The 18,054-nt window shown below is 43.7% G+C and overlaps 1 protein-coding gene across 4 annotated transcripts; it reads left to right on the forward strand.

Moving 5' to 3' along the window:
* Positions 1-5,083: 5,083 nt before the first annotated feature.
* LOC144497070 (uncharacterized) lies at positions 5,084-16,900 on the forward strand. 4 transcript variants are annotated; one of them, XM_078217809.1, is made up of 5 exons: positions 5,087-5,119; positions 6,456-7,714; positions 8,751-8,907; positions 8,998-9,156; positions 16,385-16,900. In XM_078217809.1, the coding sequence occupies exons 2-5, from the start codon at positions 6,932-6,934 to the stop codon at positions 16,432-16,434; spliced, it is 1,149 nt and encodes a 382-aa protein (XP_078073935.1). In that variant the 5' UTR covers positions 5,087-5,119; positions 6,456-6,931; the 3' UTR covers positions 16,435-16,900. The 4 variants fall into 4 exon arrangements, with proteins under 4 accessions (XP_078073933.1, XP_078073935.1, XP_078073936.1 ...); XM_078217810.1 differs by having other exon boundaries at positions 5,087-5,388; positions 16,385-16,538; XM_078217807.1 differs by lacking the exon at positions 16,385-16,900 and having other exon boundaries at positions 5,084-5,119; positions 8,998-10,584.
* The last annotated feature ends 1,154 nt before the right edge of the window (positions 16,901-18,054 follow it).

An 18,054-nucleotide genomic window follows, 5' to 3' on the forward strand; every position in this document is an offset into this window, starting at 1 on the left:
GCTACAACTCTCACCAACTTTTACAGATGCACCATAGAAAACATTATTTCCGGTTGTATCACTACTTGGTATGGCTCCTGCTCTCCAAGACCGCAATAAACTACAAAATGTCATGAACGAAGTCCAGACCATCACTCAAACAAGCCTCCCAATCATTGACTCTGTCTACACTTCCTGCTGCCTCGGAAAAGCAGCCAGCATAATCAAGGACCCCACGCACCCCAGACATACTCTCTTACACCTTCTTCCATTGGGGAAAAAGATACAAAAGTCTGAGGACAAGTACCAACCGACTCAAGATGCTGCCATCAGACTTTTGAATGGACCTAACTCGTATTAAGTTGATCATTCTCTACACCCTGTACTCTCTCCTTTTCTTCTCTAATGTATGCTTTCTCTGTATAGTGCACAAGAAACAATACTTTTCATTGTATTCCAATACATGTGACAATAATCAAGCAAACCAAAAAGATGCACCTGTAGTATAGTATCACACAAGCACATTTATTGACATTTGTGAATAACCAATGCATCCACACAGGGGAGAAACCATTCAGGTGTGATGTGTGAGACATTTCATTCTCAAGGTCATCACACCTCAGTGTATACCAGCGCAGTCACACAGGGCAGAAACCATTCGTGTGTGAGGTGTATGAAAAAATCATTCACACTGTTACCAATCCTCTGCATTGATCAGACAATCCACACAGGGGAGAAACCATTCAAGTGTTAGGTTTGCAATAAAGCTTTTGCAATTTCTACAAGGCTTATAAAGTATCAGATGATTCACACAGAAGAGATGATTCAGGTGTGAGGTGTGTGACATAGCTTTCACAGTGATTGCTGGTGAATGACTGATGTATTCACACAGGGAGGGACTGATCATGCATGAGGTGTGTGACAATTCTCAAAGTGATTGTCCCTCCATGCCCTCAATTGCATTCACACTAGCTAGATTCCGATCAAGAATGTGTTGTGTTCTATTGGTTTTGTGATGTCTTTGACCCTCCTGATGGAGCAGACAATTCACAAGTGGGAGAAACCCTTCAGGACTGAGGTTTGTGAGACAACTTTCCATTTCTCCATCCTCCTGATTCACTGGAGGACAATTACAGGGAAGGAACCATTCACATGTGAAGTGTGCAGTAATTATTATCACATATGTAACCCCCTGGTCAATCAGAGAATCCATATGGGGGAGGAATAATTCAGGTGTGAGGTATGTGACATTGATTTCAGGTAGTCAGTGTATCTTCTCGTCCATCAATGCACTCACACAGGGGAGAAACCATATCAGTGTAAGTTCTATAATAAAATCTTCACAGTTGTTGGACCCCCTCGAACATTGAACCCACATGGAAGACAAACGGGATTGTTTCACCTTTGCCTACTATCTCACCAAACACCACATCTTGGAGTCACACCACCTGCTTCCCTTACACTGAGAGTTGTCTGTGTTGTTACCCTCCAGTGCTCACACAGGGGAGCTGTCCTTCCAAAACACTGTCTGTCTCAGCAGTGTCTGTCTCCAACCTCTAGGACAATGGGCCCAGGTACTGGACAGTGACCACGCACAGATAGCAGAACACTCGAGAAACCTACTGCTGAATTTCAATCATTGGGATGCTTCCAGCCTCCTTCTTCATTTGCTCCACCACCTTTCCGCCAGGTTGAGGTACGCCTGCAGGTGATAACGGATCATGGCCAGATGGAGCGTGCAGAGGGCGATGATTATCCATAGGCCGACTGTTTTTTACATCGTGTGAGACATCAGTCAGTATAATGTACTTCTATTAATTCAAAACACTCAGAAGCCTACAGTAAGAGCCCTGTATGCAATATATTGATCAGTGTCACGATGGGTTGGTATATCTCCATTAATGGGTTAATAATTTCCAGTTCACAGGAAGCATAACATTTGCCTGAAAAAGAAAGACTTGCATTTTTATATCAACTTCCATGAAGCCAGAATGTCCAAAAGCGCTTTGGAGATAAAGAATTGTGTTTTGAAGTGTCGTCACCATTGTAATGTAGGAAACATGGCAGTCAGTTAGTGCACAGCAAGCTCCCACAAACAGCAATGTGATAATGACCAGATAATCTGTTTTTGTGATGTTGATTATAGGATCTGTATTGACCAGGACATCGGAGATAACTCCCGTGCTCTTATTCAATGTAGTGTGTTATGAAGGGGGAGGTTGATCTCCTCTCTGAGAACTGACGCTCAACCACTCAAAGAGAAGTACCTCGCTTCATAATCTGCTAAAATGTGTGTGTGAGAAGAGGTAATTTTTGCGCTTCAGCAACTTTTAGTGGTTAAATCAAGAAACGTCCTGAGACTCTCTCTGTAAAAGCAGCAAGTAACACTTTATTTATCTAACTAACATGAACAGGTTAACTAAACTATCCACAAACTGAATAAAACACTATTCTAATGGAATGCTGTTTAGATAAATTCAATTACTACTCATTAACAAAAAAATAGAATCTTTAGTCACTCAAAATTTCAACCAGGTTTGTCATCTTCCAGAATCTTCTGTCTTCTTTGCTGATTTCTTCTGTCTTCGCTATTGAGATAAGGCTTTCTTTTAAGACATAAATATGGCTGTTACGTTGGCAGAGACAGTTGCTGGCTGTGTCTCTCTCTCAAGCTGTGAGCTGTGGCAGAGGCTGGCTGGTAGTGGCAGTTGATGTCTGGCTCTCTGGAGCTGGGAGCTGGCTGTTGTACCCCTGATGACATACCAAAATCCCCACAATAGGATTGGTTTCTAGGTTACCAAAACATCAAATTCAAACCTGATAGACTGCTGTTATTCAAATGCCTAGTTTATACTGATTGGTTAAAATTCAAAAACAACCTGTTGTCTTGGCAACACTACTGCCAAGTCTCACAATACAATGTTTCACTCTATGCTCTGTGTGTACTGCATTTGTACCTGCAACTCTTAACTCTCTAAGCATCGCAAAAAAAACTACCTTTTTTAAACAGACTATGCAATTTTACAACTCATAGCATTTTACAAGTTTAAAAAAATATTTTACAAACACTAACTTCACAACAAGTGCAATGGGATTTTTTACAGTCATCTGAGAGGCAGATGTGGCTTTGGATTAACTGGTCTGAAAGATGGTACCTCTGACAGTGTAGCACGCTCTCAGTGTCAGCTGGAGTGTCAGCCTCAGTGCTCAAGTCTCTGGAGTGAGACTTCAACCCACAACTTTCTGACTCAGAGATGAGAGTGTTAACTGAGCCATGGCTGACAATAATGTATAATACTTCTGTTACATCAGATTCAGTTTCTAAGGGGTTAAGTCCCAAGGCTGTGTACAGAATGCTTTTCCCCTGTAAACTGGCAGCTTGAAAGTTTGATTTGATTTAAAGTGGTAACTAGTTCAAACTGCAGGTGTCAGTGTTGTCTTGTGTCTGGCATCCTGAAGCTGTGAAAGGTGGTAAAGTCCCTGGTGTCAGCTGGAATGGACGTCTTAAGAAATTGTCTTCAATCAGTACTGCTGATTAACCATTCTGCTTTCATTCACTTGTAAAATAATATATTGTTTAGGCACAGTTCTAATAGTCTGTCAGGAATAAAACTCGAGAAATAACCCACTCCTCCCAGGAAGAAGCTCAGTGTTAGTCATAGTGAGGTTTTTAAGCTTGTTTTCAAATCTCTTCATGGCCTCTCCCCTCCCTATCTCTTCCACCTCTCAGTACTGCACGGGAGTGTCAGCCAGAATTTTGTACTCAAGTCCTGGAATGGGACTTGAACCCACAACCCTCTGACTCAGAAAACAAGGTTGTGGGTTCAAATCCAACTCCAGATGGATTATTCCATGAACATGGATTAAAGTTGTTGTCAGGGCCACACAAATAATTCCTCAGACTCTGGACTCCCTGTACAAACCCCACCCACAATTTATTGAAACAAACGTTGAAAAATTAGTGAAGAAATTATCCTCTAAATGTTTACACACTGCATTGATCATCAAGCCAATCAGATCATAATGTACCATCCTTAAATAAAACTGCTTCAATTTGTCACAGATTAATTCTTTTTAAAGTTTGCTTTGGACAAATATGCAATAATCCAGTTGTTACTGAGAGTTAACACTAGTTTCCGTCGGTTTTGTCAGTGTAATCGGCTGAAATTGACCGTATCAGGAATTTTAAATGTAAGTTAGATATAAAGAGTAAATTGAATTTTTGCGATCTTGAATACTGGTTTATTAGACAATATCAAGAAGCTGGAAACAACCATAGTAATGGGAATAACGAGTGGCGAGTTTCTGTCGAATGCGCCTGTTTGAGGCGGCTCTTCAAATTACACTCAGGGCTTTTGGTTGTGCAGCCACCATCTGCCTGAGGCTGTGACATCCCGGGAGAGAGAATGAACCAAGGCATCCCAGGCCCAGGAAGGGAAGTGGACCAGGACATCCGAGGAGAGGTGAATGGGTCGGGAAATCCTGGCAGAATAACGGGAAGGCTCAGAAATGGAGGCTGAGAGAAGCCGAATCTACACAGCAGGTGAATCCTGCACAGGGTAGGGCGGTAAGAGATCAACCAATGGGGCATCTACTCACACAATGAGCGCCAGCACACTCCCTGAATCACCAAGTCTCCTAGGAATAGAGACACTCCCCGACCACTGGGTCAATCTCCCCTCCCTCAACCTCTCTCTGCCCTGTGTGCTTCTCTCCTGTACCTGTGCTGATCCCATCACTGTCTTGGATGCTGTGGATCTTCTTCTGAGCTGCTGTCAAACACATCCGAGGCTACACGTTCCACACTGATGTCAGTTTGAAAAGCTCCGAAGATGAAGAATGTTATTCCCACACTAGAATTCTCTGTCATGCAGTTACCAGTGGAACTGAAAGAGCAACTGCAATAAGTTAAGTTTTATTCAGATGGGACAATGAGAAGTTTAAATCCCCACCTGATCTGCTGCTCAAAATCGCCTCCGTTTCACCGGTCAGTTTCCCAAACTTCAGGAAACTCATGTTACTCCAGAAATATTTGGATTGGCTGTGAGAGACGTCAATCAGAGAGCCCACCCACTCTCTCCTCTTCCTCTTTCACAGCTGCTTCACTTCCTGTAAGGACAGAAAACTAAGTGAGGAGATGGTGAGTGAAGGAGCAGAATTTATAATAATTACATTTCATAACATCCACACTAATGTTCAGGTAGTCTGACTATCCTGTGGGGAATCAGGTGTGGAAATGCCCCTTATGCTGTGTGAGAAGATCCAGCTGAGCGACCTATTTAGTTGGTGCTTTGCGTTGAACTGTTTGATTGGAGCTGTGTGTTGGATATTGAGTGTGTTTATTGGAAGCATTTCCCATCGGATTTACAGGCTGACTTTTGTTGATGGGTCATTGCTGAATATGAGAAGGTGAGGTGTAATTATCTGTGAGGAGCAAGACACATTTATTGAAATGTCTTTTAATTCTTTAAAGATTTTACCCAAAAGCCTCGGCCTTTCCCAAAGCCTGGGCTTGGATTTAATAGTTTTGCCCAGTGCTGTGCCTGATAGCTGAATTTGGGATGTGCAGTCTGAGTGAGTGCAGTGTATCTAATTTCCCAGGCTACCAGAACCCTTCAATCAGCTGCACTGAAGCGATATTTTCCTTAGCTTCCAGCACTTCCTACCCGGTGTGTTTTTTTTCAAATAATTGGGGAAAAGGGGAGATATTTTAATATCTCCATTGAATTAACGTTTCTCTACAGTTTTTTAATATATGAAACATGTTTTCTCAGCATAAAAGAAGTCTTTGCCACCACAACCTGAGCTCATAGTGAATTGACAGCCTATACTACACTCTGCCCCATTGGCAATTAGTCTCACAGTGCCTCAGATGTTGGGAGTTCTGTGGAGGAAAGGAAGTCTTTTTTCATGGGACATGGGCATTGATAGCTGGCCAGTATTTATTGCCTATGCTTAGTTGCCCGAGGGCAGTTAAGGGTCAACGACATTTCTGTGTGGCTCTGGAGTAACATGTAGGCCAGACCAGCTAAGGATGATAGATTTCCTTCCCTGAAGGACACCAGTGAACCAGATAGGTTTTTCCAACAATCAACATTGATTTCATAGTCATCAGTAGATTCTTAGTTCCAGATTTTTAAAATTGAATTCAAATTCCACCAGCGGCTGTGGCTGGATTCAAACTCAGAACATTAGCTCAGTTTCTGGATTAATAGTCTAGCGATAATGCCACTAAGCCATTGCCTCTTCTACACATGTAGCCACGTTGTCTGTTCCTGGTCACTATAGCGTTCCCGCTGGAAACAATGGTGTGTGTCAGTCAAGTGAAGAAAAAATAAAGAACTTGTATCTGATCCACACACAGGAATAGCAGACTGGCACTCATGGTGGAACAGTCTCTAACTGAGGAGTCAGCCACTTCAGCAAAGGAGGCAAGGGAGTTCAAGGAAATCATATTACCTTTTCCTGTTTTACAGAAGGATTGCACTGTACCATACCAGAGAATACAGAGAGGATAGACACCGCAGATAATCCTGACCATCACGCAAGGGACAATTGCACAACTGTAGGAAGACATCCAGTCCCTTCACAGCAATGGTCAACACAGATGGTTGGGCAGTGAAACCAACATCTGGAAAGTGGTGGGTCAGGGGAGCTTTGAAGATATGATGTATTGTCATATGTGAAACTGGTCAGTGGTGTGGAACCTTCCATCAGAATCAATCTTTCTGAATGTTTGACTTTTGCCAATCGGTCAGGGTGAGGCTGGGAAGAAGTGTGAGTGGACTGCAAGTGTGGTGAGAGCTTCAATCATTCTTCAAGCCGCAACCACTGACTCATTCCTACAGATGAGGGGCAGTTCAAGTTTGAGGTGTGTGTCGGGGACTCCATAGGTTCATAATATCTTCAAAGGTGCATTTGTTACAACTACTGTTAGCATAACGATAGCCACATGGAAGGGGAACGATTCAGGTGTGATATTTATGAGAAGTCCTTCACAGAACCATTGACCCTCCATCGACACCAGCAAGTTCACACAGGCGAGAAACCCTTCATATGTAAGGTGTGTGATAGATCATTCACACGGTCATCGGACATCAATAGACATCAACGCATTCACACAGGCGAGAAACCCTTCACATGTGAGGTTTGTAACAAATCGTTCTCACGGTCATCGGACATCCACAGACACCAACGCATTCACACAGGTGAGAAACCCTTTACGTGTGAGGTGTGCAATAAATCATTCTCACAGTCAACAAGTCTCAGTAAACATAAACGTCTTCACACAGGAGAGAAACCCTTCAAATGTGATATTTGTAAGATGACTTTCAATGAAAATAACAATCTTCTATCACATCAGAGGATTCACACAGGGGAGAAACCCTTCATATGCGAGGTGTGTGACAAATCATTCTCGAACTCATCAAACCTCCGTCAGCATCGACGTGTTCACACAGGGGAGAAACCTTTCAAATGTGATTTTTGTGAGAAAGCTTTCAACCAATTTGCCCATCTTCTATTACACCAGAGGATTCACACAGGAGAGAAACCTTTCACATGCGAGGTGTGTGACAAATCATTCTCAAACTCATCAAACCTCCATCAGCACCAACGCATTCACACAGGGGAGAGACCCTTCAAATGCAATTTTTGTAAGAAAGCTTTCAACCGACATGCCCATCTTCTGTCACATCAGAGGATTCACAGAGGAGAGAAACCCTTCACGCGTGAGGTGTGTAACAAATCGTTCCTGTGGTCAATGGCACTCCATAAACACCAAAGCGTTCACATGGGAGAAACCCTTCCCATGCAAGATGTGTGACAAATTATTCTCAGACACCCAGCTTCTTGCATACACTGACATAGTCACATGTATAGTATGTAACAAATCATTCTGAGTCACTTCCCTCTGCACACAACAACACATTCACACAGGAGACAAACCATTCACATGTATCGTATGTAACAAATCATTCTTGGACTAATCAGCCCTCTGCACACACTGGTGAGAAACCATTCGTAGGTGAGGTGTGTGACAAATCATTCTCATGGTCATCAGAGCGTGATGGGTGGCACGATGGCACAGTGGTTAGCACTGCTGCTTCACAGCACCAGGGACCCAGGTTCGATTCCCGGCTTGGGTCACTGTCTGTGTGGAGTTTGCATGTTCTCCCCGTGTCTGCGTGGGTTTCCTCCGGGTCCTCTGGTTTCCTCCCACAGTCTGAAAGATGAGCTGGTTGGGTGCATTGACCCAAACAGGTGCCGGAGTGTGGCGACTAGGGGAATTTCACAGTAACTGCATTGCAATCTTAATGTAAGCCTTACTTGTGACTAATAAATAAACTTTACTTTTTTACCTCCACAGACACCAGCACATTGATACTGCGGCTCACCTACTTCCCTTACACTGACAGTTGTCTGTGTTCTTTTACCCTCCAGCGCTCAAATAGGGGAGCTGTCCTTCCAAAGCACAGTCTGTCTCAGCAGTGTCTGTCTCCAACCTCTCCCACCATCAGTCCAATCGTTTAATATGTTAATTTTTGAAACTCTAAATTGTAGTTTTTGAGTTGAAAATACAGAAGGACCATAAGATTTTTTTTTAGCAATTTTGAGGTGTAAAATGTAGTTGTCTTGGAGCTGGCTCTGACCTTGTCATAAGTTGATCTCTAATCAGAATTCCCCTGGGTGCAGGCTGAAAGCTGTCTCCAGCACTCGGAAAATGTGTTACAAGACCATGATTTATTTTTCATTTTCATTTCTTCCTTTAGGTAAAGCTGGCCCATAACACCCAAGAGTGCTCGTTGACTGAAGGGCGGGTTCTGTACATCAAGGAGCTGCCGGAACAGGAGGAGTTCACGAAGAAGCTGTTTGACCTCTCCAACCCCACGATAACCAATGGCGGATCAGATATGGGGATGAGCGAAGGTGATGTCAGTAGTTGAGTGTTTAAACCATCAGGAGGAGAGTTAATTTATGTGACAAAAGGTAATAATTGTAATTTTCTCCCTCTGACAGATACACAGCTGTCCATGGACACATCAGATGGTGATGGAGGAGATTTGACAGCAGTGTCTGAGATTCCTGAAAGGACTGATGAGAAAGGGACAGAGGTGAATACCTCACGACAATGTGGCATAGTAGCTGCAGTGGAGGAAGGAGAAGAGAGTCAGGAGGGTAAGATGTCTGATTTGGAGGGTAGTGTTGACGAGTCAAAGTTAAATGTTGTGGTTTGTGTGAAGGAGGAGGCCTGTGATGCTCTGGCTTCTGTGGTAGAGGGAGGGAGCTCAAAACCTTCTGGAGATGAGGAACCTGCAGCTTTGGGAGCAGAAGCTTCGCCATCTCCAAAAGCACATGGACGACATCAGGCTCATGCTGCTGGTGAAGAAAATGAAGATGATCTGAAACCTCTTGCACGCTTACATCAGGAACAGATTCAAAGTACAGAGAGTTATCAGGCCAATTCTAACTTGCTTCAGCAAACTCTGACTGAATTTAAAACAGATGTTAGCCAGAATCTGCAAAGAAACAATGAGATTCTTCAGCACCATCTACAAAGAAACAATGAGATTCTTCAGCAACAGAATGAGGTTCTTTGTCAACTTCTGCAAAGAAGCAATGAAACTTTGAATGAAATGAGGCAGATTCTGTCTCAGATTGTAGCACCTGCACCTTCTGGCCAGCAGCAGCCCAGTGCAGGGACATCTGCTGCTGGGCATGCCTCCGACACAGGAGAGGTGATGTCACTGGGACAGAAGTGTGGAAGGAATTAGGGTCCCTCCCTCCAAAACTTACATCTCAAACCCATTATCTCCCTTTTTTTCCTGTCTGAACTTTTGCCACAACAGAGAGCCTCTACATCGTGAGGACAATGGTGGAAGGAGTCAGAATCTGAGAGTTAAGACACTTATCACACACCCCCCTGCCCCCAAACACCGCACCTCTCATTTTCATGAGATCAGAAATGGGCCAGTTGGGATTTGCATGTTTCACAGAGGCAACTGTCCATAGATCAGCAGCAGCCTCCACTCGTGTAGTTTTGAGTGAGAGGTGTCTGAAACCCAACATGTGCAGATCAGACCCAGAAAGAGCAGATCTGAACTCTGTGGATTTGTTTGAATAGATAGGGTACCCTTTTGTAGAGGATATAGAGGTAAGCTGCCTTTTGAGGTTACTGAAAGTAGAAATGTCTGTCATGAAAAGTGCATAAACTCATTCGAGCTGAGAGGTCAAGAAACTGTCAAAAGCAAATGTCAGGTTTGTAAAGATGAACTGTCAGGCATTTAAAACTTCTGCCTTTGAAGAAACTGGAGTGTTAAAAAAAGTATTGCCTTTAATTCTGTCTGTTGACACGAGCATCAGGGACTGACTGGATTAATACATTTCACTACCATCCATTATCACAATTGGGTGTCTGCAATATCTTTTTGATTGATAGATCCAAGTGGTTATGGTCACTTGAAGTGGGACGATGAATTTCAATGTTTTTTAAAGATCAATTTATACAATTGAATATCATGTTTGTCATAAGGAATGTACATGTACAACTTGGGTTGTTTTATAAATGAATGGTTTAAAAAAATAAAGTCTGCAACAGACATTTGGAACTTCATTTTACTTAACTTCAACATGGGGCCTTCAACATGAGGTTTGCCCATTATGGTTACTGGTTGAGCTGGTATGGATGGGGGGGTCTGAGTTGGTTTGAATTAGCCCAAATTTGGCATAGAGGCTATAAAGGGCCATGTGGATTGGGTGGGGAACAAAGGTTGGGATGGAAGGTATCAGGAGCCATGGGAGTGGTTGGATGCATAAGTTGGCATGGAAAGTACAGAGGAGTCATGTTCGGAGGCATAGAATGATATAGAGGGTATGAGGGGCCTTGTGGCACAGGGTCTGGGACATCGGTTGGCATATATGGGATATGGATAGTGTGTGAGAGGTGTTGCCTGTTTTATGTTTCTTTCTGGTGCTGGTTCGCCGAGACAAGCATTCCATCCAGTCCCAGCATCTTCCGCACTCATTCCAAGGTCACCCGACCCGACTTCACCAGGCTGAAACAAAAATCCCAACCTCCAGGCCTGTTCTCCCAGTTTGGGTTTGCTCCAATCAAACAGCTCAGCACAAAGCACCGAGTAAACAGGTCTCTCAGCTGGATCTTCTCACACAGCATAAGGGGCATTTCCACACCTGATTCCCCACAGGATAGTCAGACTGCCTGAACATTAGTGTGGATAATGTGGGATGTATTTTTTGATTTGATTTATTATTGTCACATGTATTAGCATACAGTGAAAAGCATTGTTTCTTGCACGCTATACAGACAAAGCATACTGTTCATGGAGAAGGAAATGAGAGAGTGTAATGTTATAATCATAGCTAGGATGTAGTGAAAAATCAACTTAATGCAAGGTAGGTCCATTCAAAAGTCTGACAGCAGCAGGGAAGAAGCTGTTCTTGAGTCGGTTGGTATGTGACCTCAGACTTTTGTATCTTTTTCCCAATGGAAGAAGGTGGAAGAGAGAATTTCCAGGGTGCGTGGGATCCTTAATTATGCTAGCTGCTTTGCCGAGGTAGCGGGAAGTGTAGACAGAGTCAATGGATGGAAGGCTGGTTTGCGTGATGGATTGGGCTACATTCACGGCCTTTTGTAGTTCCTTGCGATCTTGGGCAGAGCAGGAGCCATACCAAGCTGTGATACAACCAGAAAGAATGCTTTCTATTGTGCATCTGTAAAAGTTGGTGAAAGTCATAGCTGATGTGCCAAATTTCCTTAGTCTTATGAGAAATTACAGGCATTGGTGGGCTTTTTTAGCTATAGTCGTAATTCATAGGAAGTGTAATTCATCACTCACTGAATCTTCATTCCTGTAATATCCCCAGTGTGGATATTTATAGGATGCCATCTCTTTACAAAAAAAACTGCTCCTTCCCCGGTAAATGTTTGATGGAGATTTGGGAATAACAATCTTCATCCTCTGAGGCTTTCAAACTGACAACATTAGTCTGGGATGTGTAGCTTGGGGATATGTTTGAAAGCAGATCAGAAGAGGAAGACCCACAGCACCCCAAGGCAGTGACGACGTGCAGTGATGGGATCAGTACATGTACAGAAGACAGAGAGAGACAAGAGAAAAGGGTTTGGGAGAGTAGGACAATGCAATTAGGGGCTTAAGCAAGTGGGGATTAGGGTGACAGAGAGAGAGAGAGAGACATGGAAAGAGGCACAGTAGAGATGGAGAGAAGACAAGGATCTAGTGCTTGAGCATTGACTCGGGGTGTGAGCTGGGTTTCATTGTGTAGACAGCCCTGCCCTGTCCAGGCTCACCACCTGTGGAGGTCCAGCTCCAATGTCAGAGGCTAAACATTCACTTTGTCCGATTCCTCCCCCAGGATGTCCCAGTCCATTTGCCTTTCCCAGCATGTCCCGGCCTGCTTACCTCTCCTGGTTTCTCTCTGGGGCTTTCCCAGTCTTGACTCAGCATGAAGTACACAAGGATGACTGAGACAATACTCTCTCTCTCTATCTCTCTTTGGGGAATACTGTGATCCAATCACAGGTGTAGTCAGTACCTGAAACAGTTCTTCGAAATCCCACTAGCTTCTGTTTGTCAGCTGCCTCAGAAATTCACGGGCATCAATAAACAACAACACCTCCACAATGTGTGGTTGATGAACTGGTGACATCAACCACAGAAGGGAGGGATGGACCTTGTTCCTAATCAGCTGACCATCAGGTCACTCACCTTCCCTGAATTTGCGTGTGATGTCCGAGTTCCTGACAATGAAAACATTGTGGGACTATTTATTTAGTGACTGCAAAGTCCTTAAGCCAAGTAGTTTCTTCTGGTCCTGCTGTGTTGAGCACAGATAGGCTTCCACTGAGTCTGTGATTTGGACACTTTTCTATGATGTGGTGCATAGTTTGCTGTCTCCCATAGGCACATCGAACGCTGGCACTAATACCCAATCTGTAGAGATTGGCCAAGCAAGGGCTGTGACTGGTCCTTAACCACTTTCCTTGGAAGGTTGAAAGCAAATGGTGGTTGGGTTGGGTTTGAGACCAGATACTTGTTTGTCATGTCCAGTGATTCCCATTAATTTGTCCAGGTGGAATTTATGGTGAAGTCCAGTGCGATGATCCAGTGTGAGTGAGGTTCACAGTCGGCCATTACACATTACATGAAGGAGGGGAATTGTTTTCTGTTCAGGGAGCTCTGTGAGTCTCCTTGGGTGACCTTCAATGTCATGTGAGTGTCATCAATCAGTCCCAGCACGTTGGGGAAGCAGCTTTTCTGTAAAACTCCAGTGACCTCTGTTGCTGCTCTCCGAGTGTTGTGTACATTTTAATGAAGTCATTTACTCCACAGAATATTTTTACCTCCTCCTATCACTTCTTCCTCTCATCTTTCCAGCTTTCCACTTTTCATTCTCTTATCCCCCCCATCTCTTATCTCTCTTCCTCTCTCCTGAATCTCTCTCCTCCACCTCATCCAGCACTATAAACAAGAGAGCGATACAGAGAAAGTTCACCATTTTAAACTATATCACAAATAGGCGACACAGTAGCACAGTGGTTAGCACTGCTGCTTCACAGCTCCAGGGACCTGGGTTCGATTCCCGGCTTGGGTCACTGCCTGTGTGGAGTTTGCACATTCTCCTCGTGTCTGCGTGGGTTTCCTCCGGGTGCTCCGGTTTCCTCCCACAGTCCAAAGATGTGCGGGTTAGGTTGATTGGCCATGCTAAAATTGCCCTTAGTGTCCTGAGATGTGTAGGTTAGAGGATTAGTGGGTAAATATGTAGGGATATGGGGGTAGGGCCTGGGTGGGATTGCTGTCAGTGCAGACTCGATGGGCCGAATGGTCTCTTTCTGTACTGTAGGGTTTCTATGATTCTATGACAAATGAAATAATAAATCAGAAACTCCATACAATATTATTGAGGTAATAACGTCATTATGATTATCATCATCATTCTCCAGGAACATTGGCCTTCTCCTGCTCCCAAGTCCTTTCAGCCCTTCGAACCAGCTCTGCTATTCAATAAAAGAATGACTTTATTTGATTATGTCTCAACTCAACTTTCACATCAACTTGTGAAACCCTTGACTCCCTTGTCTGTCAAAAATGTGTTAGTCGGAACCCAGGCATTTAGATGACCTGAGCTTGTGAAAGTTGAAACATCAGTACAAGTTTTTCTTTCTTAGGGAATTGTTGTGCTTTCTATGCCAGTTCACATTGACATTGATCAATATATACTGTGTACAGGACTCTTGCTGTAGACCCCTGAGTGTTTCAGTGAATAAGAACACACCATACTGACAAATCAGGTAGTTTGGATTAATCTAAGAAATTAATTCATTGTGAGTTACAAATCTATACAGAAGATTGATAAAACAGCAGACAAACACCAGCACAACATTCAGCTTACTTTGAATCAACCAAAATAAATCACATGAGGGGAAACTATCAGAATACTGGAGACAGAAGTCTCTTCAAAATCTTTGTGCTTTAGTCTCCCAAATCCGATGATCAGAAATGACCCCGAATTTCAGTGACACAGAATGGACACCCTTCTCCCAGGTGAGTTGGACAGTGCTTTCTAATTCCCAATTCTCTGCACTTTGACCCTCCATTCACCACAAAGCTTCTGTAGCTGTCAATCTGGTTTAACCGCTCCCTCATATCCAACTTCTACACTCTTGTTCCCAAAATTACCTTTACTTTTGTGGATGAAGAAGGTTTTGTGTCCCATGTGGGTTCACTGATGCTCCAGGAGGTCCAACAACTATGTGAAGGTTTTATTATACAACTCACACTAATAGGGTGTGTCCCCTGTGTCAGTAAGTTGATGGATCAGGAGATACATTGACTGTGAAAGTCTTGTCACAAGCCTCACATTTGAATAGTTTCACATCAGTGTGGATCCACTGGTGCTTCAGGAGATCAGAAGAGTGGGTGAAAACCAAGTTACAAACCTCATACATGAAGGATCACTCCCCTGTGTAGCTCCTCTGATGGACCAGGAGGTTTGAAGAATTTGTGAAAGCTTTGTCATGCACTTTGTGTGTGAACAGTTTCTCCCCTGTATGAATGTTGCAGTGTTCATGAGTGTCACAACATCTCAGTCACAAACCTCACAAAGGTGAGGTTTGTGACTGAGTGTGACTGTCTGGTCTATCAGGAGGGTTGCTGACCTTGTGAAGTCTTTGTCAGACACCTCACACCAATACATATTTTCTTAAGTGTGGATGTGTCAGTGTTGCAGGAGCAGTGCTGACTGTGAGAGACTCAGTCACACACCTCACTTGGATTTCCCGCTATGTGAATGCAATGGTCAATCTTTTCTTCTCCTCTGTGAATGTGCTGGTGACTCACCAGGTCTAGCAACTGTGCAAAGCTCCTATTGCACATCTCACACTTGAACGGTTCCTCCCCGGCGTAAAGGCTTTGGTGTGCGTAGAGGATCGATGACTGCGAGAATTATTTTTTTTACACACTTACAGGTGAATGGTTTCTCCGCTGTGTGAATCCTCTTGTGCGTCAGGAGATTGGACACCTGGGTAAAAGCCATCCCACAAACGTCACACCTGAAGGGTTTCTCCCATATGTGAATGCTGTGGTGCACCAGGAGACTTGATGTCACAAATGCTTCATCACAAACCTCACACATGAAGGGTTTCTCCTGTGTCTGATGGATCAGGCGGCTTGTTAACTGCACAAATGATTTGTCACAAGCTCGCATGCAAATAGTTTCTCTCCAGTGTGAATGTGTTGGTGAGCTGTTTGATTGGAGCAGTGTGTTGGATATTAAGTGTGTTTATTGGAAGTATTTCCCTTTTGATTTACAGGCTAAGTTTTGTTGATGGGTCATTACTGAATATGAGAAGGTGAGGTGTAATTATCTGGGAGGGGCAGAAACATATTTATTAAAATGTCTTTTAATGTCTTCTTTAAAGATTTTACCTGAAGGCCTCGGCCTTTCCCAAAAGCCTGGGCTTGGATTTGATACTTTTGCCCAGTGCTGTGTCTGAAAGCTGAATTTGGGATGTGCAGTCTGAGTGAGTGCACTGTATCTAATTTCCCAGGATAAACCAGAACCCTTCAATCAGCTGCACTGAAGCAATATTTTCCTTAGACGCCAGCCAATTAAATGACTGTTTTCCTGTGATGTCCCTCGCAGGTCTGGTTGACTCTGGTCCGAGAATGAGAGACCCATGCTCTTTATTGAAATCTCCTCTCTCGCTGCCATCTTTCTTGAAATTGCGGCTGTCTCTCTGTGCTCTTTATTGGAATTTTGACCGTCTCTCTGCACTCTGTACTGAAATCTCATCTGTCTCCGTACTCTTTATTGAAGTTTTGTCTCTCTCTCTCTCCACGCTCTTTTACTTGCATCAAACAACCAGTGACAACAACGCCAGTGCTGAGGTACTATGATGAAGTCATCCTGCAGTGAGATTCCAGTGAAACAAGACTTGGAGCAACCCTTTTGCAGCAAAGACAAGTTGTATTTGTATCCAGAGCATTAACACAAACTGAACAATGCTATAAACAGATTGAGAAAAAGTGTCAGGATATTGTCTTTGCTTGTGAGCGTTTCAACCAGTACCTGTTTGGGAGAGAGAAAGTGATGGTAGAGTCTGACCACAAACCACTTCAAAGCATCTTTCTCAAATCACTTCTATCTGCTCCAAAATGTTTACAAAGGCTGTTACTTCACTTGCAGAAATATTATTTGAAAGTGATGACGTGAACACTTTGTAGATTATACGTGCAATGGATATGCAGGGGCAGACAAAATTGGAACAGACTAAAAAGAACAGAGTTATTTTTGTTCAAGTGTGACAATTTTCTTTATGGATTTGTGGAGTAACTTGTAAACAAACAGTGGGATGTTTGGATAAACTCGTTTATGCACTGTGGATTCCATATTAATGTGACCTCTTACATCATCATGTCATAAATTCCTATAGTATAGGAGGAGGCCATTCGGCCCATTGAGCCTGCACCGACAACAATCCCATCCACTCCCTATCCCCGTAACCCCACGTATTTACCCTGCTAATCCCCCGACACTAAGGGTCAATTTAGTATGGCCGATCCACCTAACCTGCACATCTTTGGATGTGCACATCTAATGTAAATAAAGGTTTGAGACAGTAATCATTTACACACTACATGGAACATTGTTTATAACTGCTCCAAATATTTCTGGAGTAACATGAGTTTCCGAAGTTTGGGAAACTGACCGGTGAACTGGGGGTGACTTTGAGCAGCAGATCAGGTGGGGATTTAAACTTGTCATTGTCCCATCAGAATAAAACCTCACTTATTGCAGCTGCTGTCTCAGTTCCCCCTGGTAAACATTTGACAGAGCTTTCCAGTGTGGAAAAATATTCTTCATCTTCAGAGGCTTTCAGACTGTGGGATCTGTAGCCTTTTTTCTTAAAAGCAGATCAGAAGAGGAAGACTCACAGAATCTAAGGCAGCGATGGTGGGATCAGCACATGCACAGGAGAGAGGGACAATGGATTAAAGATCGGGAGAGAGGTTTACGGGAGGGATGATCATGGGAGTCAGGATAGAGGGTCATGGGTGGAATGGTCACAGGGACATAGGAGACAGGAGAGAGGGGCACAGGACATGGGGTCTGATGATGTGACTTCAGGAGTAACTGGGAAGGGACACTGCTTGGAGAGAGACTGTGATTTAGAGATTGACTCTGTTAATGGAGGAGAGAATCTGATTCAGAGTTTTATTTTGTGACTTTGGAATGATCCTCACTCCTCATCAAATCTCTCTTTTGGTTTCTCGCCCCTTACCTGATGTTACATACCTTTTCTGATTCATCGCTCTGCCCCTCACCATTCCTCTGACCTCATTTTGCTTTCCAGCTTCCTAGTAGTTGATAAACACAGTGCCTCTAGTGGAACGATTGCACACTGCTGATCCAGTGGCCATAGAAGCATAGAGGGTCCTCCAATCACAGCACATCCAGTAGTGCGAGAGTGCACTGAAGACGAACATCAATGAGGAATACCAGGCATTTTCAGACAGTGGCTGAACGGAGATCTTG

This window comes from Mustelus asterias, chromosome 8 (assembly GCF_964213995.1).
Source record: "Mustelus asterias chromosome 8, sMusAst1.hap1.1, whole genome shotgun sequence".
NCBI lineage: Eukaryota > Metazoa > Chordata > Chondrichthyes > Carcharhiniformes > Triakidae > Mustelus > Mustelus asterias.

What these genes read in the sequence shown, in the direction of transcription:
- LOC144497070 (XM_078217807.1), top strand. Translation starts at nt 6,932, where the DNA reads ATGGAAGGGGAACGATTCAGGTGTGATATTTATGAGAAGTCCTTCACA. An exon ending in AGAAACCCTTCACGCGTGAG is followed by an intron (nt 7,715 to 8,750) that starts GTGTGTAACAAA and finishes TTCTTCCTTTAG; the next exon opens with GTAAAGCTGGCCCATAACAC. An exon ending in AGATATGGGGATGAGCGAAG is followed by an intron (nt 8,908 to 8,997) that starts GTGATGTCAGTA and finishes TCCCTCTGACAG; the next exon opens with ATACACAGCTGTCCATGGAC.